The 23408-nt window shown below is 39.3% G+C and overlaps 1 protein-coding gene across 4 annotated transcripts in view; it reads left to right on the forward strand.

Annotated features, from left to right (window-relative positions):
- The window catches only part of trdmt1 (tRNA aspartic acid methyltransferase 1), a 111033-nt gene that overhangs the window by 86318 nt on the left and 1307 nt on the right, over positions 1-23408 (forward strand). For 3 of the 4 annotated variants that reach the window (XM_059972181.1, XM_059972184.1, XM_059972182.1), the window contains 5 exons: positions 1140-1209; positions 1478-1561; positions 5467-5813; positions 10396-10453; positions 11113-11242. In XM_059972181.1, coding sequence (XP_059828164.1) covers positions 1140-1209; positions 1478-1561; positions 5467-5813; positions 10396-10453; positions 11113-11242 — 689 coding nt within the window. The remainder of the gene's footprint in view (positions 1-1139; positions 1210-1477; positions 1562-5466; positions 5814-10395; positions 10454-11112; positions 11243-23408) is intronic. The other variant, XM_059972183.1, reaches the window with a different exon arrangement.

Raw genomic sequence — 23408 nt, forward strand, 5'->3', positions numbered from 1 at the left:
GTTAATTGTGTCATCGTTTAATCTTATTTGGGATAACTGAACAAAAACTAATCAAGAGTAGCCAGGATTCCCTTAGTTACATAGAAACATAGAAAACCTATAGCACAATACAGGCCCTTCGGCCCACAAAGTTGTGCTGAACATGTCCCTACCTTAGAAGTTACTAGGCTTACCTATAGCCCTCTATTTTACTAAGTTCCATGTACCTATCTAAAAGTCTTTTATCCGCTAATTAATTAGTTAATGTTCTTTAATTGTGCCAAGGGACTATTGCTGAACGGTTTCTAACTAGCATCAGTTGTGTGCACTTACATGGCAGTTAGACACAATACTATGCTTTAAGTGAACAGTTTTTACATTCTGCCAGTTGCATTTGTTTGTGTTTAGAAAGCTCTAATTTTTATCACTGATTGTTGGTGAGAAATAAGCAGTAAAACAATTCAGAATTGTTTTGCTGACTGTGATTTCAAGTGTTCAAGCTTGGAGATACCAGGAACGGCTGGGAGTGAAAATGGGATGATTTCAGTACTTTAACAAGTTAGAAAATACAAATTTGGAGATACTCAATTCTTCGTAGTTTATACTTTGAAAGTAACATCTTGAATGTTACAATGAAAATGAGGATTTGGGGGATGCAGTCATCGACAACATTGTATGAAGGCATTCCATTATCTGCACCAGGTGTTTGTGCTGATGTTCATTTACAGTTAAAACAACACGATATGAAGGAATTCTTCTGATGATAAGTATTAGGGACTAATACACAGTTTTATAGTACTGCTGTAGTATTGGTAGTGTTCTAATTTGTTCTGCATTTTATTTAAGCATATAGTTTGTTACTCAGACAGTAACTTGTCTTTTTTTTTAAACACCTTTTTGCCTGTTTCCATGAAAAGGAAAATTAAGGCAGTCACTTAATTGGGTCAAATTGAATTAGTCCTTCTGTGTCTCACTTAATTGAAATCTACTGTGTAATTAAAATCTAGGGAATAGTTCAGGTATCCTATTGTCATGATGTTTGGAGTTAATTCTGCCTCTTTTTCCATCAGTTTCTGTATTAGTTAATTTATAGAATTCAGGGCTGCTGTTAGGATGATTTGTTTTTAATATTGGGTTTGATAATATTTTTTTTAAATCAGAGATAAATTGATACAAACTCTGAAGAATTGCGGATATTCATACCAGGAATTCCTACTCTCTCCAACCTTGGTATGTAGACATCAATGGAATTAATAATACTCATCCTCTGTTTGTTCTGCTTCTTTTAAATGTTTACAGTTAAAAAGGTATTTTTGTCTTATATTATAACTTTGATTAAGAAATTTGTATTTGAACTGTAAAACTTTCTTATGTTTGCTCCTAATAAAGTATCATCATTTTTTAAAGATTTGATTTTCCTGTCCACTATATGCTTTGACTTTGCCGCATTCTGTTTACCATTTCCTCTGAATAATAAAGATGCTAATTTGTGCTTTAGCTGGGAATACCAAACTCAAGACTACGATATTTTCTCCTTGCCAAGCTCCAACCTGATGCTTTTTGCTTCCAAACTTCCAGTCAGGTAGGTTTTAAATTTGTATTAAGAGCAAATGCTTAATGGGATTGAAGAAATAATGGGTTTGTCAGGATAGTCTTGTCACAATATAATGCAGTCTGTTCTAATCACTCATTAGAAATCAGAATCAGGTTTAATGTTACTGGCATATGTCATGAAATTTGTTGTTTTCATGGCAGCAGTACAATTCAATACGTAATAAGAAAACTATTATAGTAAATGCATATATATAATATATATAAATGTGTGTGTGTGTGTGTGTGTATATATATATATAAAATAAATAGTGCTAAAAAAGTAGTGAGGTAGTGTTCATGGATTCAGTGTTCATCTCCCTGAATAAAATAGTCCCAATTCCAGACAATTTCATGTATCTCAGCTGACACTCTAGCACGGTATGAAGGGAATACTTGTTGCTGTGTCAGTCTATAAATTGGCCCTTCTAACACATTGTTTCATAAATCTATTTTTTGAGGGAAATGAAAATGTTCATCAACAATTTTGCTGAACTTTCTTACATGTCTAATCCTATGTATGGAAAATAAAGAATGTTTAATTAAGGTGAATGTGATGGAATAATTTCTTAAATTAATGATATAAGCTGAACGTCCTTTTTACAGAGAGAGAACTTTTGACGAATTTGGATGACCTCTACCTTACTCACATTAAGTCATACTAAAATTTCAAATATAAAACGAATTCTGTCTTACCCAAGTCCTTTTCTTTTTTACAAAGATACCTGAACTGCATTTCTGTCTCCACTATTTATTCACTGTTTATTCACGTGCTTTTCTTATTACCGCTTTCATTTGCATTATCTCCTCTGTAGTTATTTCATCTCCTCTTCTTTCCAACTTATTGCAGTTTTTTTCCTTTCATTCTTTCCCCTCTATACACCTTAAATTGTTTTATTTCTAATTTCTGATATTCACCTGAAACATTAACACTTCATCTACAAACTTATCTACAGATACTACCTGACCTCTTGAGTACTTCCATCATATTGTTCTTTCATTTAGCTACTTAGAGGATCATAGAACAGAATAGCATAGAGCACTTAACACAGAAACAGGCCCTTCAGCCCATCTAGTTATTGCCAAGCCATTATTCTACCTAGTTCAGTGGCCTGTACCTAGATCATAACCCTTCACATCATTCTCATCCATGTATTTCTCTAAACTTCTCTTAAATGTAGTCTGTAGTCAAACAGTAGTCTGGATGTAGGGTGTAAGTTGAATGAAGAGTTAAAATTGGCATGTTGCAAAGGTAATGATACAGTTGTCACGGGGGATTTGAACATGCAGGTAGACTGGGAGAATCAGAATGGTACTGGACCCCAAGAAAGGGAGTTTGTGGAGTGCCTCCGAGATGGATTCTTAAAGTAGTTTGTACTGGAGCCTACCAGGGAGAAGGCAATTCTAGATTTAGTGTTGTGCAATGAACCGGATTTGATGAGGGACCTCGAGGTAAAGGAGCCATTAGGAGGTAGTGACCATAATATGATATGTTTTAACCTACAATTTGAGAAGGAGAAGGGAAAATCGGATGTGTCAGTATTACAGTTGAACAAAGGGAACTATGGAGCTATGAGGGAGGATCTGGCCAAAGTTCAATGGAACAATACCTTAGCAGGGAAGACAGTGGAACACCAATGGCAGGTATTTCTGGGAATACTGCAGAAGGTGCAGGATCGGCTCATTCCAAAGAGAAAGCAAGATCCTAAGGGGAGTAAGGGGCGGCCGTGTCTGACGAGGGAAGTAAAGGACAGTATAAAAATAAAAAACAAGTATAACAGCAAAGATGAGCGGGAAGCCAGAGGACTGGGAAGCTTTTAAAGAGCACCAGAAGATAACAAAAAAGGCAATACGCGGAGAAAAAGTGAGGTGCCAAGAATATAAAGGAGGATAGTAAAAACTTGTTTAGGTATGTGGAAAGCAAAAAAATAGTTAAGACCAGAATTGGGCCCTTTACGACAGAAACAGGTGAATTTATTATGGGGAACAAGGAAATGGCAGATGAGTTGAACAGGTACTTTGTATCTGTCTTCACTAGCGAAGACACAAACAATCTCCCAGAAGTAACAGTGGCCAAAGGAACTAGGGTAATGGATGAACTGAATGAAATTTATACTAGGCAAGAAACAGTTTTGGATGGACTATTGGGTCTGAAGGCTTAAGTCCCCAGGACCTGATGGTCTGCATCCCAGGGTACTTAAGGAGGTGGTCTAGAAATTGTGGATGCATTGGTAATCATTTTCCAATGTTCTATAGATTCAGGATCAGTTCCTGCGGATTGGAGGGTGGCTAATGTTGTCCCACTTTTCAAGAAAGGAGGGAGAGAGAAAACGGAATTAGAGCCTAACGTCAGTAGTGGGAAAGATATTGGAGTCAATTATAAAAGAGGAAATTACAACACATTTGGATAGCAGTAGAAGGATCAGTCTGAGTCAGCATGGATTTATGAAGGGAAAATCATGCTTGACTAATCTTCTGGAGTTTTTTCAGGATGTAACTATGAAAATGGACAAGGGAAAGCCAGTGGATGTAGTGTACCTGGACTTCCAGAAAGCTTTTGATAAAGTCCCACATAGGAGATTAGTGGGCAAAATTAGGGCACATAGTATTGGTGGCAGAGTACTGACATGGATTGAAAATTGGCTGGCTGACAGGAAACAAAGAGTAGTGATTAACGGGTCCCTTTCAGAATGACAGGCTGTGACCAGTGGGGTACCGCAAGGTTTGGTGCTGGGACCGCAGCTGTTTACAATATACATTAATGATTTAGATGAAGGGATTAAAAGTAACATTAGCAAATTTACCGATGACACATAGCTGGGTGGCAGTGTGAAATGTCAGGAGGATGGTATGAGAATGCAGCGTGACTTGGACAAACTAGGTGAGTGGGCAAATGTATGGCTGATGCAGTTTAATGTGGATAAATGTGAGGTTATCCACTTTGGTGGCAAGAACAGGAAGGCAGATTACTATCTAAATGGAGTCAAGTTAGGAAAAGGGGAAGTACAATGAGATCTAGGTGTTATTGTACATCAGTCAATGAAAGCAAGCCTGCTGGTACAGCAGGCAGTGAAGAAAGCTAATGGCATGCTGGCCTTTATAACAAAAAGAATTGAGTATAGGAGTAAAGAGGTCCTTCTGCAGCTGTAAGGGGCCCTGGTGAGACCCCACCTGCAGTATTGTGTGTAGTTTTGGTCTCCAAATTTGAGGAAGGACATTCTTGCTCTTGAGAGAGTGCAGCGTAGGTTCGCAAGGTTAATTCCCGGAATAGTGGGACTGTCATATGTTGAAAGATTGGAGCGACTGGGCTTGTATATACTGGAATTTAGAAGGATGAAGGGGAATCTGATTGAAACATATAAGATTATTAAGGGATTGGAACCGCTGGAGGCAGGAAGCATGTTCCTGCTGATGGGTGAGTCCAGAACTAGAGGCCACAGTTTAAGAATAAGGGGTAGGCCATTTAGAACAGAGATGTGGAAAAACTTTTTCACCCAGAGGGTGGTGGGTATGTGGAATGCTCTGCCCCAGAAGGCAATGGAGGCCAAGTCTCTGGATGCTTTCAAGAGAGAGTTGGATAGAGCTCTTACAGATAGCGGGGTCAAGGGATATGGGGAGAGGGCAGGAATGGGGTACTGATTGTGTATGATCACAGTGAATGGCGGTGCTGTCTAGAAGGGCCAAATGGCCTACTCGTGCACCTACTGTCTATTGTCTAAATGCTGCAATCATTCCTTCATACATATTCAGTATCTTCTTTCTGAATAAATAATTTTAATGTGCTTCTGAATTGTTTACTCTTGAGATATTCTAATATATTTTTAAAGACTGTTGGATAGAATGATAGTTTGTAAAGAACCAAGTGAATCCTTACTAACAGTTTATCTCTAATTCTAGGTACTTGAACAATTCCCAGACTGCGTGGAAGTGACAATTTCTAGTTCTAGTCAGATGTTATTTGCTGATGGTAGCAAACAGGAGGAGAATAACTCAAATTGTTCTGCTAATGAAATCATGAACAGAGGAGATGAGACCGTGCTTTACAAATTAGAGACATTAGGACATGTGAAACAGAAACAAAGCCAGGACAATAATTCATCAATACAAATGATCCAGAATTTCTTGGAGGAACAACTGGAAGACCCAAGCCCATACTTCATATCTCCAAAGTCCTTATTAAGATATGCTTTGATACTGGACATAGTTGGACCAACTTGCAGAAGATCAGTTTGTTTCACAAAAGGGTATGTAAAGGTTCTTCATTGTCTCGTATTTAATTGAATATTAAGATCATAAGATCTAAGATTAGAATTAGACCATTGGTCCATCGAGTCTCTGCCGCATAGATATTCCTTTTAATCAAACTATTTTTAAGAATAATTAATGTGTCAATACCTCTGAATTATATTTTTGTCATTTGGTAACATGATATATTTAATGAAGAATCCTGTTGGTTTATTACCTAGGCATTATTATATAATTTTATAACTTGTATACACATAAGCAGGGCCACATGTCATTCTGAACTGTAGTTAAGTTTTAGCAGGAGGGAAAATTTTTCTCGTCTAAGAATGTAATCTATTTGTCATTTTAAAATTTACCTATACTGATTTTTTTAATGTATTGTCATAATTGGTTTTAATGGAAGCTGAATGGCTCATGTGCCATTCTGTAGTTAGGCTTACAATTCATGTAGTTTTCATTATACATTTCTAGAAATTATTCTCTGCATCCAGTAAATTCAACTTGTCTGTCATCAACTCATGTTAATTATAATCTAAATCAGAACATATTTTACTAGCTGAGAAAGCAGAGAAAGCAGAATAGAGAAGGGAAAAATAGCTTCAGATCTCTTAATCTTGAAGCTGACATTAGTGTTCACTAAAATATTTATTAAGCCACAGATGTACCACAGGGCTGTATACTTTGCCCTTGTTCTACTCCTATTATTCCTACGATAATGTGGCTACTGTAAGTATAGCTTCAATGATATTTTTAAGTTTGCTGAAAGCATCACAGTTGTTGGTTGAATTAGGTGGTGATGAAATGCCATATAGGAGGGAGATTGAAAATCTGGTTGAGTGTTAGATTAAAATTCCTTGTGATTACATATCAGAGGGTCTGTCCTGGGACCAGCACTTTCTCAGAAGTTTGCATATTTTCAGCATGTCACCAAAAACAGGGACTAACTTTTATAGATGCACTGTGGGAAGTATCCCAACTGGATGCATCATAGCCTGATATGGTAACACCAATGCCCAGGTATGAATAAGTCCCATCGCAGACAAATCCCTCCCCACGGTTGAGTACATTTACATAGAGCATTGCTGCAAGAAAGCAGTATTCATCATCAAAGACCTCCTCCATCCAAACCATCCCCTCTTCTCTCTACTACCATCAGGTAGAAAGTGCAGAAGCCTTGGGTGTCACACCATCAGGTACAAGAATAGTCATTACACTAAAGACTTTTGTCTCCTGAACTGGCATGGATAACTTCTTTCTTAAATATTCTGAACTGATTCTATGACTTTCAAACTTGCTTTCAAGGGCACTTTATAACTTGTGTTCTCAGTGGTATTTTTATTTGTACAGTTTGTCTCCTTTTGCACATTGGTTGACTGTCAGTCTTTGCTTATGCATAGTTTATTGTAAAATTGTATTACAGTGGATTCTGGTTAATTAGGTCATTAGTTAATCAGGGACAGCTGCTTATTGGAGACGACTCTAAAAGAACTAAAAATAATCGAGAAAATATCCAGGTTTCCCTTCATTTATTTGGGTCAATGTGCCACTTAATTGTGACAGGAGGCTGTTGCTGAACAGTTTCTAACTAGTATGAATCGCGTGCACTTGCTTAGAATGAACAGTTTTTAAATAGTGTTAATTGCATATGTTTTGTGTTCAAAAAGCAGTAATTTTTATCACTGATAGTTGACGTGAAATAAGTAGTAAGACAATTCAGAACTTTTGCTGATTGCGGTTTCAAGCATTCAGGTTTGGAGATGCCAGAAACAGCTGCAAGTGAAAACGAAACAATTTCACTACTTCAGCATGTTAGGAATTATGAAGAACTTGAAGGTATCAACAATCCCATTTAATGCTACAATGAAAATAAAGATTATCCAGTAACTGCACTAGGCATTGGTGCTGATTTGTTCATTTGGTCAATCAAAAGAATGAATTCCTCTGTCGATAACAAATACATAATTTTATAATATTGTAGTAGTTTAGGTAGTGTTCTAATATGTCATTTAAATACATAATTAGTTACTCAGTTAAATGGTAATTTATTTTTTATACCTTTTTAACTATTTCCATGGATTTCAGGCTAATTGGGTCAGTTAACTGCTCCTCACGGCCCCAGTGACCTGGTTTCAATACTGACCTTCTCTGCCATCTGAAGTTTGCACATTTTTTCACATGATTGCATGGGTTTCTTCAGAATTTAGAAAAATGAGGGATAACCTTATTCAAACAAGATCCTAACAGGGCCGAACAATAGAACCTTGAACCAAATGATGTTAAGTGAGGGCTATCCATTTAACCCTGAGTACACAGAAATTATTTCTCACAGAAGGGTGGTGAATTCTCTTCTCTGGCAAGTGGAGGAAACTGGATCATTGTAAGTATTTAAACTGAAGGTGGATAAATATCTGGTGGCCAACTCTTGATCTTTCTTCCTATTTTCTTATGACAGAAAGCCAGCATGGAAAGACCTGCTTTTGTGCCTTAATATCTCAATGAATGTATGAGTTAATTATAGTTTAGAATCTATTTTTAATAGAGAGAAAGATCATTCTGAATTAGAATCTTCATCTTGTCTCTCACCAGCTTTTGACTGTGAAAATGCTTTTTTTAAGCATCCTCAGGCTCTTCTTCTAGTCATGGAGTCTCTTTTGTAACTTCGATAAATTTGCCTAGTTCCTAACTTTATGCTGGGATGTATAGGAAGCCAAAATTGGAGGAATACTGAATGCATTTAAATCTGGTAGAGATTGGATATGCTGAATAGCAGACTCCTGGACTCAATGGAACTGCTAGGAATTTTACATTTGAGATGTCGCTGCCTTGTGAGTTTTTGAGCATAGGTGTGATAAATGGTTCTTCAAATATTTGGATATAGACTGCAGAGGTTTGGATGACTTCAAGTTCACAGATTTCCTGTAAAGTAAATGCTTAAATATAGAAAGTTAGTTAACCAGATCTGAAGTCAAAACAGAATATCCAAAATATACTCAGTAGATCAGGTAGCAACTACAGAAAAAAGGTGTCTGCCTGTTGCAGGTTGAAGAATACTTAGCAGAACTTATTTTATATTACTAAATCTTTAATGCTATGTAGTTATGCTTAGGAATGGGTATATATTAAACTAGCAATTAATTTAACATAGAACATAAAAATCTAGAGTGCACTACAGGCCCTTCGGCCCACAATGTTGTGGCGACCATGTAACCTACTCTACAAACTGCCCAGAGTTTCCCTAGTACATAGCCCTCTATTTTTCTAAGCTCCATGTACCTATCTAAGTGGCTCTTAAAAGACCCTATTGTGTCTGCTTCCACCACCACCGCCAGCAGTGCATTTCACACACCCACCACACTCGGTGTGAAAATCTTACCCCTGACATCCCCTCGGTACCTATTTCGAAGCACCTTAAAACTATGCTCTCTTTTGATAGCCATTTCAGCCCTGGGAAAAAGTCTCTGGCTATCTACACGATCAAAGCCCCTCATTGTCTTGTACACCTCTTATCAGGTCACCTCTCATCCTCCGTCCCTCCAAGGAGAAAAGGCAAAGTTCACTGAACCTATTCTCATAAGGGACGCCTCCAATCCAGGCAACATCCTTGTAAATCTCCTCTGTATTCTCTCTATAGTATCCATATCCTTCCTGTAGTGAGGTGACCAGAACTGAACACAGTACTCCAACCGGGGTCTGACGAAGGTCTTATATAGCTGTAACATTACCTCACACCCTTGAACTCAATCCCACAGTTGATGAATGCCAACACACTGTATGCCTTCTTAACAACACTGTCAACCTGCGCAGCAGCTTTGAGTGTCCTATGAACATGGACCCCATGATTTCTCAGACCTTCCACACTGTCAAGAGTCTTAACATTAATATTCTGTTTTCAAAATTAACCAACCAAAATGAGCCACTGCACACTTATCTGAGTTGAAGTCCATCTGCCACTTCTCAGCCCAATTCTGCATCCTATCGATGCCCAGCTGTAACCTCTGACAACCCTCCAGATTATCCACAGTACTCCCAACCTTTGTGTCATCAGCAAATTTACTACAGTACCCAGCCTTCTACTTCTTCATCCAAGTCATTTATAAAAGTCACAAAGAGCAGAGGTCCCAGAGCAGATCCCTGTGGAACACAGTCAAGTCAATCACACAAGTGCACTCTTTGTGATGGAAGCTTCTCAGCTGTTAGTGAAGCTGTACGGCATTCAATTCAAAACCAAAGCTCTGATTCATCCATTTTGATCAACCAGCCGTGCAAAGGGGTGGGCTCTTCAGAGGCTTGTGAAGTGATAATTAACTTAGCAAAGATACTTCTACTGAAATCATGGCTGTTTACATTGATTATTCTGTTTTCGTCATTAACAAACAATTGGTGACATGTTGGTCTTATTAAAAAGTTGCTGATTGTATGCTTGAGATCTGGAATTACCATATTTTTAGAAAGTATGCCTTTACATGTAATGTTGTTTTATTTAAATATCAACGATATTTACTGCTGCAAGTATTTTGACTTAAAGAAGCTAACCTTATGGCTATTCACTCTGAGAATAATTAGATCTGATTTCTAATATAGGTATGGTTGTTACATGGAAGGAACAGGTTCAGTGTTGAAGACTGCTTCAAATGTAGAGGTTTGTTAACTCTCTTTGAATTCCTCAAACACTCTGCAGTAGCTAGTTCCCATTTTTGCCACTGGTTTCCCATGCTCCCTTTCGCACACTGATTCACAAGTTCCCTATTGCATGCTGGTTTCCTGCGCTTCCTTTTGCCTTGCACGCTGGTTTCCCGTACTCCCTTTTACATGCTGATTTCCTGTGCTCCCTTTGCCTCGCACGCTGGTTTCCTGTGCTCCTTTTTGCATGCTAGTTTCCCACCCTTCCTTTTGCACACTGTATGCTTTTTTTTTCCAAAAAAAAAGAAAATTGGGAACAAAATTTTATTATTTGGTAAGCTATTAATTTCAAGTGATAAGGTTGTTTTGAGTTTTGGATCTGAGATTTTAACTTAGAAGCTGTTGGGTAAATCTTTTAAGTTTTATGGATTTTTTTATTAAGAAAATGATTTCCTGGTATCCTTAAAGATGTAGAATACCTGTGTCCATTTTTCTATTCCCTACCCACCTTCAAGCAGAGCTGTCCACCAGGAATGTCAGGAGTTGAATTAGTATATGCGGTAAAATATGCTTCTCATTTCTCTATATTTCACTTATGCTCCAGTGAGGACATGTATATTCAAAGCACATAGTTTTCCTTTCATATTTACTTGTTTTGTATTTTTTTTGTTTTAATAGCTTGCCTTAGTATTCCTGTCATTTGAGTCATTATCAGAAGATGAAAAATTGACCCAACTGGCAAAATTGAAACTTCGATATTTCACCCCAAGAGAAATAGCAAATCTCCATGGATTTCCTCCAGAATTCAGTATGTACAGTGAAAGATACATTTCTGAGTATGTGTTGATGTGTTGTATAAAACTGATATTTATAATTAAAAACCTACACATTGTAACTATTACTTAGGAGCCAAGAAAGCAACCAGCTCCTTGTTTTGCTGCTGCTATGAATCCAGTTACTGAACTGCTCAAAAGCTGTTAAGGTTTACATTTTCCTTCACTCTTTCTGCAATTGGAAACCTCATGTCCACATGTGTTCCCACTATGGAGGAATGGCAATACTCAGAACATGGAGGATGGTAGATATTTGCCTACAGTCACTTACTGCTGTGGACCCTTGAGTTGCACATCAATATTCAAGATATTTTGTGCTTAAGCTTACAATAGAAGAATCCTTGATGTTTAAATATAGCAATATGAATTCATTAGTTAATGAGTCTAAGTCAGTCCTCTAAGTAAGTCCTTCACAAACAGTTCCAATAGGGAGTCCTTGTGCAGGATTCCCTAAAAGTTAACTTGCAGGTTGAGTTGATGGCATGGAAGGCAAATACAATATTAAGACCATATGACGTAGAAGCAGAATTTGGCCATTTGGCCCATTAAGTCTGCTCTGCCATTCAATCATGGCTGATCCTTCCCTCAGCCCCACTCCCCGGCCTTCTCCCCATAATCTTTGATGCCACGTCCAATCAAGAACCTATCAAGCTCTGCCTTAAATACACCCAATGACCTGGCTTCCACAGTTGTCTGTGGTAGTAAATTCTACAAATTCACCACCCTCTGGCTAAAAATTCCTCTATATCTCTGTTTTAAATGGACACCCCTCTATCCAGAGGCTCTGCCTTCTTGCCCTATGCTCTCCACCATGGGAAACATCCTTTGCTCATCTACCATGTCTAGAGCTTTCAACATTCGGAAGGTTTCAGTAAGATCCCCTTCATCTTTCTAAGTTCCAGCGAGTACAGAGCTGGAACTCTGTACTCGCTGGTACGTTCTGGTACGTTCCAGAGCTCTGAAATGTTCCTTTTACAATAATCCTTTGATTCCCGGAATCATCCTTGTGAACCTCATCTGAGCCCTCTTCAATGCTAGTACATCTTTTCTTAAATGAGAAGCCCAGAACTGTTGATAATGCTCAAGGTGAGGACTCACAAGAGCCTTATGAAGCCTCAGTATCACACCCCTGCTCTTGTATTCTAGACCTCGTAAATGAATGCTAACATTGCATTTGCCTTCCTCACCACCGACTCAACCTACAAGTTAACAAGGAGTCCAAGTCTCTTTGCATCTCAGACTTTTGGACTTTCTCCCTGTTTAGAAAATAGTCTAAATAGTCTGCACATTTATTTCTGCTATCCAATTGCCTAACCATGCATTTTCCAGCACTGTATTTTATTTGCCATTTATTTGCCCATTCTCCTAATCTGTCTAAATCCTTCTGCGGCCTGCCTGTTTCCTCAACATTACCTGCCCCTCCGCCAATTTTCATATCATCTGCAAACCTGGCAACAAAGCCATCTGTTCTATCATCTAAATCATTTATATACAGCACTAGACAACCAGGTGACCCGTTAGGGCACCCTTTGAGAGAAAGGTAGTGCAGTCTGATGTGACTAGAATGAACATTAAATTCCCCTGAACGCTATTGCTATCACTTTGCTTTGGAAACTAAAGAAGAAAAGCTCAGTTTATTAAAGAAGAGAGATGTGTAGCAGGACAAAATGTAGCTCGTTTAACGAAGGACACTTTTGATGCCAACATTTCTGATTGATCTGCCAGCCTTCAAGAATTACTCTACATTTTCATTTCTTTTTCCCTGGCTTAAAGCCACATACGGCTGACCATGCTGGAATACTGGTTTCTCCAGATAAATCAACACATTCTCCATGGTTTGGCCTTGCGCCTTATGTATAGTCATAGCAAAGCATGACTGTATTGGGAACTGGCTCCGCTGAAGAAGGTCATCTTCCCCTTCTGCTAAGCTGAGAGTAATTCTTGGGATCATGACAATGTCATTTTTGAACGCACCAATATTTATCTTTGCTACGATGAGATTGTCGTGCAGTTCTTCCACCATCATTCGCGTTCCATTGCAAAGCTTTGGTGGATCCAAGTTTCTCATTGAAATGATGGGAGATCCCCTCTTCAATTCCAGTTTATGTGGTGGCAATCCAGAGAGTTTGACTGAATCAAGGAATTCTGTTGGAAAATGAGTGTCGTTAGCGCCTTCACTTTCGGCATTGAAGGAACCGTATTCTTTCATGATTCCAGGAAGCGTCTAATGCATGTGAAGTTTATTTTTCACATCATTTCATTGAGAGGAACTAAGATAGAATTCCTTGAGAACAGTTCTGTAGGATTGTCAAATGTCGGATAGATGAAATCAATACATTCTTCCATGTTGAGGAGAGGATGATGCACCTTCCAATGTTTCTGAAATCATCATCATCATTCAGTGCATCTGTCAGGCTTCTGTATGTGGTTGATCTCAAGGTTGCTTGATTCATTCGGATGTAGCTCAGACTCTCACCTTAAATCTTAGCAGCCCTATCGACCAAGTATTGTTGGAATAGACGTCCTCCTCTGAGAAGGTTATTAATTTCATTCTCATGGTTCATTATTCAATATGCATAATAGCATAATAACACATTGCAGTCAGTTTCTTCTTGTTTGTCATTCAGAGTTGATGATGCCAGCCATCATCTCCAAGTGGAAAGAGAAGTACATATTGAAAGCTGTCATATGAGCGATGGGACTCTGAAATTATTTGCAAATCACCTCCTCATTCTTTCAACACAATGTGCCGTGAGCTTGCTTCAGGTTCGGTGCTATTCGGTATAATGACAGCAACTTTGTTGGCAATTTGTGCCTTAAATCTTCTCTCATGTCCAAATGCTGGTCTCCGGTCAGGATCAATGACAATGGACGCCTCTGGCATGCCTCGAATTTGTTCTTTTGCAAGTCAAAGGGATGCAATGTATGGGTTTCGTAGTTGTAGTGGGTTTTCCAATAATTCAACAATCTCACATTGAATTCCATCATTCTGTAGTATCCCCATTCTCAATTCTATGCTGTTTTCAGGATCTGTGAAGTAAATTGAAGGAATCTGGTTGCTAGTTGGGGTCTGGCATTAAATGTCCGATGTAATAAATGATTTGGCCTTGAATAATCACAGAAGAATTCCATCCATTCCTCGTTGGAAGGACTTCTTTGGCACCAAAAGATGTCATTTAGAAGAAAAAATTGTATTGTCTGATATTCTTCCTGAATTCATTTGTAATAGGTTCATCATTGCTGTATAAATTGAGTTCATTCAGTAGAGGTTCCAAATTGCCTATCCTGACCTTTCCCTTCATAAAGTAGAAATATGCAGTTTCTCCAGTGAATAGGAAGGCACGACAGTGAGGGCATACTCTGGTCATCATACTAATATCAGAAATGTTACAGAGTACGAGTCGTGTATTTTGCCTTTCTCTGTCGAGATATTGTTGTTGAAAGCAGGCATTGTCGTCTTCAGCAACTCTCACAATAATTACTCTTTGCTGCATATTCTCAAGTCGATCTTTCCTTTTCTCCTCAGTCTCTTCCTCTCTCCTCCTCCTGTGCCTGTTTACGTCATTCTGGAGATGCGCAGCCCTTTCGTCCTTCATCTCTTCATCTCTTCTACCATTTGTTCTTTCTCTCTGATCCTGGAGTCATGCGGCCCTGGCCTGATCCAATTCTTGTTCCCTCCTCCTTCTATGCCTATTGATGTCATTTTGGAGACGTGCATGCCTCTCCTTCTCTGTCTCTTCTGTCATCTTTTTTGTCCTGACTCTTTGATCCTGGAGTCATGCTGCCCTGGCCTCATCCGATTCCTGTTCTCTCCCTCTCCTTGCCACTTCCCGACGACGTTTGGCATAGTCGCTTGACCATAATGTCCCCCTTCTCTTTCCACACAGCATAATTAGGCTGACCATATTTTTTTTACCTTATTGCTGGATAGAAGATACGAATTATTAACACCCAAGCCTCCAGGATGCTGATTTCTCTTGATGATGTGGTTGGCGCTCTCCTAAATGGACGTGATATAGTCACTGCTGTCCTTTGACTGCAGCAAAGGGTTTGATGGGTGTTTCGAAGTACTTCATTGCAATAAGATTTAATTATCTCTTATTGATGGGTCGCAGTTCGATCTGTCCCGATCCCGCACATGCTGATGGTGATCAGCAGAATGTGACCACTCGAAATAGAGCTGCCCTGCCCTTTTGCTGCGGTTAGTGTTGCTGCTGTGAGCATCATGAGGTGCTGCTGAGGCTGGCCGTGTGCATGTGTCATGGCGTCGCGTCGTTTCCATGAAAGCTGGAATCAGGTGTGGAAAGCAGGACCTGTTGATGAGTGAGCAATTTTATATGAATATATAATCCCGAACTTTGCATGCATTCGGCAAGTTAGCGCATTTTAAGTCCATTCAGTCAGAAAAGTGCAGCTGTAATGCACTGTTTGGGCTAATTTGGGGGCACAAACGGATAAATAGAATGAGAATTTTAGTGATGTATAGATAAAAAGAAGCAGTTCCAACACCAACTCCTGTGGAACACCACTAGTCACTAGCAGCCAACCAGGAAAGGATCCCTTTATTCCCACTTGCTGCCTCCCACCAATCAGCCAATGCTCTAGCCATGTTAATAACTTTCCTGTAAATCCATGGGCTGTTAACTTGGTAAGCAGCTCATGTGTGGCACCTTGTCAAAGGTTTTCTGTAAGTCCAAATATACAACATCCACTACATCCCCTTTAACTATCCGACATGTAATCTCCTCAAAGAGTTCCAACAGGTTTGTCAGACAAGATTTTCCCTTAAGGTAACTATACTGACTTTAAAAGGCAAACACGAGGAAATCTGCAGATGCTGGAAATTCAAGCAACACACACAAAATGCTGGTGGAACGCAGCAGGCCAGGCAGCATCTATATGGAGAAGCACAGTCGATGTTTTGGGCCGAGACCATTCATCAGGACTAACTGAAAGGAAAGATAGTAAGAGATTTGAAAGTAGGAGGGGGAGGGGAAAATGCGAAATGATAGGAGATGACCGGAGGTGAAGCTGAGAGCCAGAAAGGTGATTGGTAAAAGGGATACAGAGCTAGAGAAGGGAAAGGATCATGGGACAGAAGGCCCAGGGAGAAAGAAAGGGGGAGGGGAGCACCAGACGGAGATGGAGAACAGGCAGAGTGATGGGCAGAGAGAGAAATAATAAAAGAGGAGGGGGAAAGAAAACTAAATATATCAGGGATGAGTTAAGAAAGAGAGGAAGGGCATTAACGTAAGTTAGAGAAGTCAATGTTCATGCCATCAGGTTGGAGGCTACCCAGCCGGTATATAAGGTGTTGTTCCTCCAACCTGAGTATGTTGGAGTGTGTTGGCCTGCTGCGTTCACCAGCATTTTGTGTGTGTTGTATGCTGACTTTGTCCTATCTTGGCCTCTGTCAGTAAGTACTCCATAAACTCATCTTTAACAATTGACTCCAACATCTTCCCAACCACTGAGGTCAGTCTAACTGGTCTATAATTTCCTCTCAGCTACCTTCCTCCTGTCTTCATGAGTAGAGTGACATTTGCAATTTTCCAGTCCTCTGGCACCATGCCGGAGTCCAATGAATTTTGAAAGATCATTACTAACACCTCCACAATCTCTACCCCTACCTCTTTCAGAGCCCTAGGGTACAATGGTTATCAACACCCTGGTATTATCAGCTGATGATAATAAACCTGATTCTGATTCTGAGTTCATTTTGAGAGGACAAGCAGATAAAATCAAAGATGTAATGATGAGGTTTATTAAGGCATTGTTCAGACTGCACTTGGAGCAGTTGTAAGCAATCTAAGAAAGGATCTGCTGGCATTGGAGAGGGTCCAGAGGAGGTTCACAAAAATGATCCTGGAAATGACAGAGTTAATATATGAGTAGTGTTTAGTGTTTTTGGATCTGTACCTGGAGTTTAGAAGAATGAGGGGTGATCTCATTGAAGCCTATTAAATATTGAAAGTGAATATGGAGAGGACGTTTCCTATAGTGGGAGAGTCTATGACCAGAGGACACATCCTTACAGTAGTAAGACATCCCTTTAGAACAGAGTTGAGGAGGAATTTCTTTAGCTAGAGTGTGGTAAATCTGGAATTCAATTTACTGAGTATATTTAAAGTGATGTTTATGCTGGAGAATAGGGTTTAGAAGGATAATAAATCAGCCATAATTGAAAGACTGAGCATTTTTGATGAGCCTAATGGCTCCTCTGTCATATGATCTTCTGATCTTGGATCTAAAATACAAACAAATGAACCATTAAATGTGTAATATAAATACAAACACTTTTTGAGATGCCCTGCAAGGTGGTGAACATGTTTGATTCTCTTTCCCTGCAAGGTCTATTGTCCTTACAACAGATAAATTTAATGAAATAGATATGAATAGTGTTATCAGATCACAGTCTGGCAGTAGACTGCTTTCCTTTCAGGAAACTAATGAAAGTAATAACTTCACAACAGAAGACAACGAAAATATTTAAAAATTGATTTTTATGGTGAAAAAGAGGATTTTATTTAGATAGCAAGTTATATTTTTTCAAATTGCAAACTGTTTCCAATTTTTATGGGAAGTAGTCATAAAAGTTAAAGAGTAACTGCTTTTATGGAAACATTGAAGCAGTTTAATGTTTTCATATTAATCTGTGGAACTTGTGCTCAAGTCCAAACCACCTAGGCAAACTGAAAGAATTTGTACAGCATTCAGCAAGTATATAATTTAGTTGCTTGGTATTCTCAGTAGTTGCATGGAGACTGTTTGCTTCACTATAATAAACCTAATTATGAATTTTTGTGTTTAAAGATAGTGAATCATAATAAAAAGCTCATTATGAAATTTTTACAGTCATGTTGGTTGTATTAGTTATAATTAATGGTTATGGTTTGCTTTTAAAAAAGAAGTAATTCAGGTGGTATGAATGGCCTCTCTTCAACTAAACTTTCACAGAAACTTTTCAATTGCATAAGAGTAAAGGAAGTAGCAAGGAAATTTTATTTAGTCGTCAACAATTCCGGATTCAAGGACATAAATGAAAATCATGGCAAAGCAGTTATAGATTTGCTATATCATGGGAAAATCTATCATTTTCTAGGTATCTTTACCAGGTGGAGAGTTGAACTTTTGCCCCATAAAGATAAAATTACCATTAATTATCATTGTTTTAAAATTATATTTCAGCTTTTCTGGGGCGTTCCTAGTTTAACATCTGACAGTTTGTTGTGGTTTGGGTATTTGTAGAGTGTGAATGCTCCCCATTAACCCAGCTGAAGTAATGGCTCTATTTGATTCTTTACAGATCAAAAACACTTGTATGAGGGGTGATTGTTAAGTTCATGGCTTAAGGTAGAAGGAGTCAATTTTAGAAAACCTAACACATTTATTTTTCAACATAGTCCCCTCCTACATTTACACACTTAGTCCAGTGGTCGTAGAGCAGGGGTGTCAAACTCATTTTAGGTCACGGGCCGGATTGAGAAAAATGCGACTTCATGCAGGCCGGATCAGTTGTGCACGCACGCGTACTCCCACAGCTTTTGTTGCCTTCATTTTTTCAACCTGCTCTCATGTGTCTCAGTCTCTGCTATATCTAAAATTGTTTCACTTTACGAATTTCGTTTTTTATGAAGCAGATTGCCTAGCAAGCATTCTTTTTATGATTGGTATTAACTTACAGACGTAGATTACAAGAAAGTAGGCAACGAGAAAGTAGGTGCTATTTCGGCTAAGATTGTTTTGGGAGCCATACCTTTTCCATTAATAAACAGTTTGAAATCAAGCATTAGCAAACACAAATGTAGACCTAACGCAGGGGTGTCAAACTCAGATACACAGTGGGCCAAAAGGTACAAGTCGAGGGCCGGACTGGTTTATTGCAAAACTTATTGAAATGAATTTATTACACACATTAACCTGGAACTAACAAAGCTTAGGTTATTGCCTACAAAAACAACATTGAACATTAAATAAATAAAAAATCAGTTGCATTTCTTTCTTATGGCTTTATCTGCAGCTTTTCCGCAGTAATTTCTAATGAAAACATTTTTCCACAGGCCAACACTCTGTGATTCACACTAGTCTAAGCCAGATACTTGGCATCTCGTCTTGAATGCAAGATCATCAATGTTTGGAGTCAGGCTCTGAGCTGATGAAATCCTCAGAATTGAGTGAAGGTGTTCATCAGAAAGACGACTCCTGTGTGATGTTTTGTTTATCTTCATCAAAGAGAACAGTTGTTCACACTGATATGTGCTGCCAAACATAGAGAGCATTTGAGCAGCTTGGGTACGCAGCTGGGGCATTGTGTCGGGAATGAAATGTGGAAACTGTGCAGCGCCCACCGAGTCATACTTTGCCTTGAGTGTGTCACTACATTGGAGTTCAATCAGCTCCATTTGTATGTTGGTTGGTGCGCTTTCCACGTCAGCTGCAAATGGATTACTGAGCAGTTCAAACCTGCTTTTTTGGGCACCAAAGTCGGCAAATCGCCGTGTGAAGTCGGCACCAAGTATGCTAAGTTTTTCAGCAAACTTTGCACATGGGAACACTGCGGTAGAAACCTGCTCTTTCATAGTTTGGCAACACGGAAAATGGCTCAAGTTTTCTTGCTGCATCTGCGTCTCCCACAGGCGCAGCTTGGTTTTAAAAGCCCTCACTGCAGCGTACATGTCTGTAATCACACGACCCCGCCCCTGAAGCTGCAGGTTGAGCGCATTGAGATGGCTCGTGATGTCACACAGAAACGCCATTTCACAAAGCAACTTTTTATCCTGGAGCTCTGTTGTGTCTTCCCCTTTGCTTTCCATGAACTGACAGATCTCCTCACACAACTCGAAACATCTTTTCAGCACTTTTCCTTGGCTTAACCATCTCACCTCTGTGTGATAGGGCAAATATTATATTCTGAACCCAACTCTGAACCAGAAACGACTTGAACTCACGGTGATTTAAACCTTTGGCTCTTATGAAGTTAACTGCTCGTGTTATGGTGCTCATTATATGTTCCATTTTCAAGGCTTTGCCACACCATTCATGGTGTATGATGCAGTGATAAGCTGTCAGCTCACCTGCGCCGTTTTCTTCCCGCATCTTCTCCCAGATCCTGCCCCCAATCCACTCTTTTGACCGCACATCGCGGGCTTCTGTTTCTTGTCCAGATGCTTGTATTTGTCGTGGTGTTTCGTTTCATAGTGTCGTCTTACGTTATATTCTTTAATTACAGCCACACCGTCTCCGCACACAAGACAAACAGGTTTGCCCTTTATATCTGCGAACATATACTCTGCCTCCCACCTGCCTTGAAAACCCCTGTTTTCAAAGTCCACCTTTCGTTCAGCCATTTTTGGGGTGAGGGATAGCTGAAAGTTGACCACACGTGACTAGCGCCATAAGGATGCTGATGAGAGAGTAAGGCAAGCGCGAGCAATGCACTGGCAGTGCATTGTGGGATTTGTAGTATTAGTGATGCGTGCAATATACCAGCGGGCCAGCTCTAATAGAAAATAAAATTATTAATTAATGATATTCAGGAAATAAACCAGGGAAACCAAATGAACACTAAAAACCCTGAAAACCTGGTACCTGAATAAACTCAGCATTAGCCATATCATACGCCATAGGCGCTTCGATTACTGGGGCTAGCTTTAATAGTAATTAGATATTATCCCGCGGGCCAAAGATAATTCCGAGTTTGACATATATGTCGTAGAGCATACAGATCTTGGACCTCCAGAAAGTGTCCACAGCAGGGGTGATTGATAAGTTTGTGGCCTAAGGTAGAAGGAGATGTATTATACAGCTGTTGTGACATGCACATGCAGTTCATCTCTTGAGTGATTATGTAGAAAGTTTGAAGTCAATAACTCATCGGGGTGATTGATAAGTTTGTGGCCTGAGGTAGAAGGAGATGAGTTATTAACCAAACTTTCTGTTGATCTGAAACTCAAAGAGCTGAGCTGTATGTGCATGTAATGAGAGCTGTATAACTCATTCCTTCTACCTTAGGCAACAAATTAGGCAACCCACGCTGTGACACTTTCTGGAGGTCCAAGATCCTTATGCTCCATGACTGCTGGACTAAGTGTGTAAATCTAGGTGGGGACTATGTTAAAAAAAAAAGTGCTAGGTTTTCTAAAATTGACTGCTACTGTAGGCCACAAACTTGTCAATCACCCCTTGTATATATAATTTTGTTTTCAACTCCCCTACATAGAACATAGAAGAGTACGGACTCTTCGGTCCGTGATGTTGTGCTGACCTATGTACTCTTACATCAATCTAACCCTTCCCTCCTGCACATCCCATAATGCTCCAGTATTCTTACATCCAGCCTATCAAAGAGAATTCTTAAATGAATTAATGCATTATCCTCTATCACCACCCCTGACAGTATTTTCCACGTACTTACCAATGGAAAAAAACACTGCCTCTGACATCTTCGCAAAATCTTCCTCCTCTGATCTTAAATGGAAAGGCCCTCCGTTAGTCAGGGTTGATCATGGATGTTGTGTCCGTATGATATGAAAGCCAGAAAAGTACGATTTGGCGAACAAGCTATTGCCCATGCAGCAGGCTCCTGCTCTCCCCGTAGCTAATGAATCTGAAGTAATGGCAGAGTCCGATACAGTTTGGCACCAGTGATATCGCTGGTGTTGCCAGTCAGCATGGAACTCAATGTAGATCTACCTTAGGGACTCCAGCTCTTGTCAAACGCCTTAGTAAAATCCACGTACACCGCATCCACTGCGTTACCTTTTCATATCCTTGAAAACCTCATTCAACCTGCTCCTTATGAAGCCATGCTGCCTGTCCCTATTAAGATTGTCTTCTTCAAATACTCATATATCCTGTTCTTAAGAACTCTTCCATTTGTTTGCCCACACACTTGATTTTGTCTCACTGTTCTGTAATTCTCAGAATTATCCCTATTAGCTTTCTTAAAGAATAGAACAACATTTGCCATCCTTCTATCCTCAGGTACTACTCCTAAGCCAGGGAGGGCACAATGATTGTCATCATTGCCCCCAAAATCTTGTCCCTTGTTTCTCATAATACCCTTGCGTATAACCCTTCTGGCCTTGGGGAATTAGCTATCCTAATGTTTTATCCCTTTTTTATCCTTGACTTGTTCCAGCATATTATCCTGGTCATGCTGAACTCACACTAATCAAGAGTCCTCTCCCTGGTGAACACTGAAATGAAGTATTTGTTAAGAACCTCTCGTAACTCCTTCAACTCTAGGTGCATGTTTCTCCCCTTTATCCCTCTGTGTCCCTGCCCTCATTCTGATCATTTCCTGTAGAATAACTTGGATTTTTTTTAAATCCTATTTGCCAAACCCTTGTCGTGTTCCCTTTTAGTTCTTCTAATTCCTCTCTTAAGCTCCTTCCTGGCTACTCTATAACTCTCAAGAGCCCTGTCTGATTTTTGCTTAAATAAGAAACCTTAAATATGTTACTTTTTCTCTGGACTAAATGTTCCACCTCTCTTGTCAACTATGGTTTCTTTATCCGTCCATCTTTCCTCTGTCTCAATTGGACAAACCTATCCTAAATGTATTTCAGATGCTTCATAAACAACTTACACATTTCTGCTGTGCATTTCCCTGAGAATATCTGTTCCTATGTAATACTGTTGCAGTAAACCCTCCCCTATTTAAATACCGACACCCCAAATTTTATATATATGCCACTGTCAATTATTTTTCCTCATCTCAGAACCAATCATCTTGTACTTTTCTGTTAAATATCGTCTTAACTATCTTTGCTCCAAGGTGACATGATTCTGGTTAACCAGTCTCTTTTAGTGATGTTGGTTGCAACAAGACCTTGATTTATGATAAGGTTGCAGTAAGTTTTTGTATTTATGTAGACAGCAACCATTGTTTCCTAGATACTCACTTCTTTGGACAGTTAAAGAGGTTTTTTTTTCCTGTTTTTTTCCTTGATAATCTTGTCTCTCCCAGAAGGTGCTGGAGTAGGTGAAAAGTGCAAAAGATGCAATTAGCTGAAATTAAGGACGATTTAATTTGAATTTCTTTTACTTCGCATTTTTCATGCCTTTGCTAATTTCTGCCTTTTCTATTTTCTTCCTTTTCTATGTTGTTTGAATTCTTACATTTGTTGCAAAAAAGCT

The sequence above is a fragment of the Hypanus sabinus genome, chromosome 6, assembly GCF_030144855.1.
Source record: "Hypanus sabinus isolate sHypSab1 chromosome 6, sHypSab1.hap1, whole genome shotgun sequence".
NCBI classification, from domain to species: Eukaryota; Metazoa; Chordata; class Chondrichthyes; order Myliobatiformes; family Dasyatidae; genus Hypanus; species Hypanus sabinus.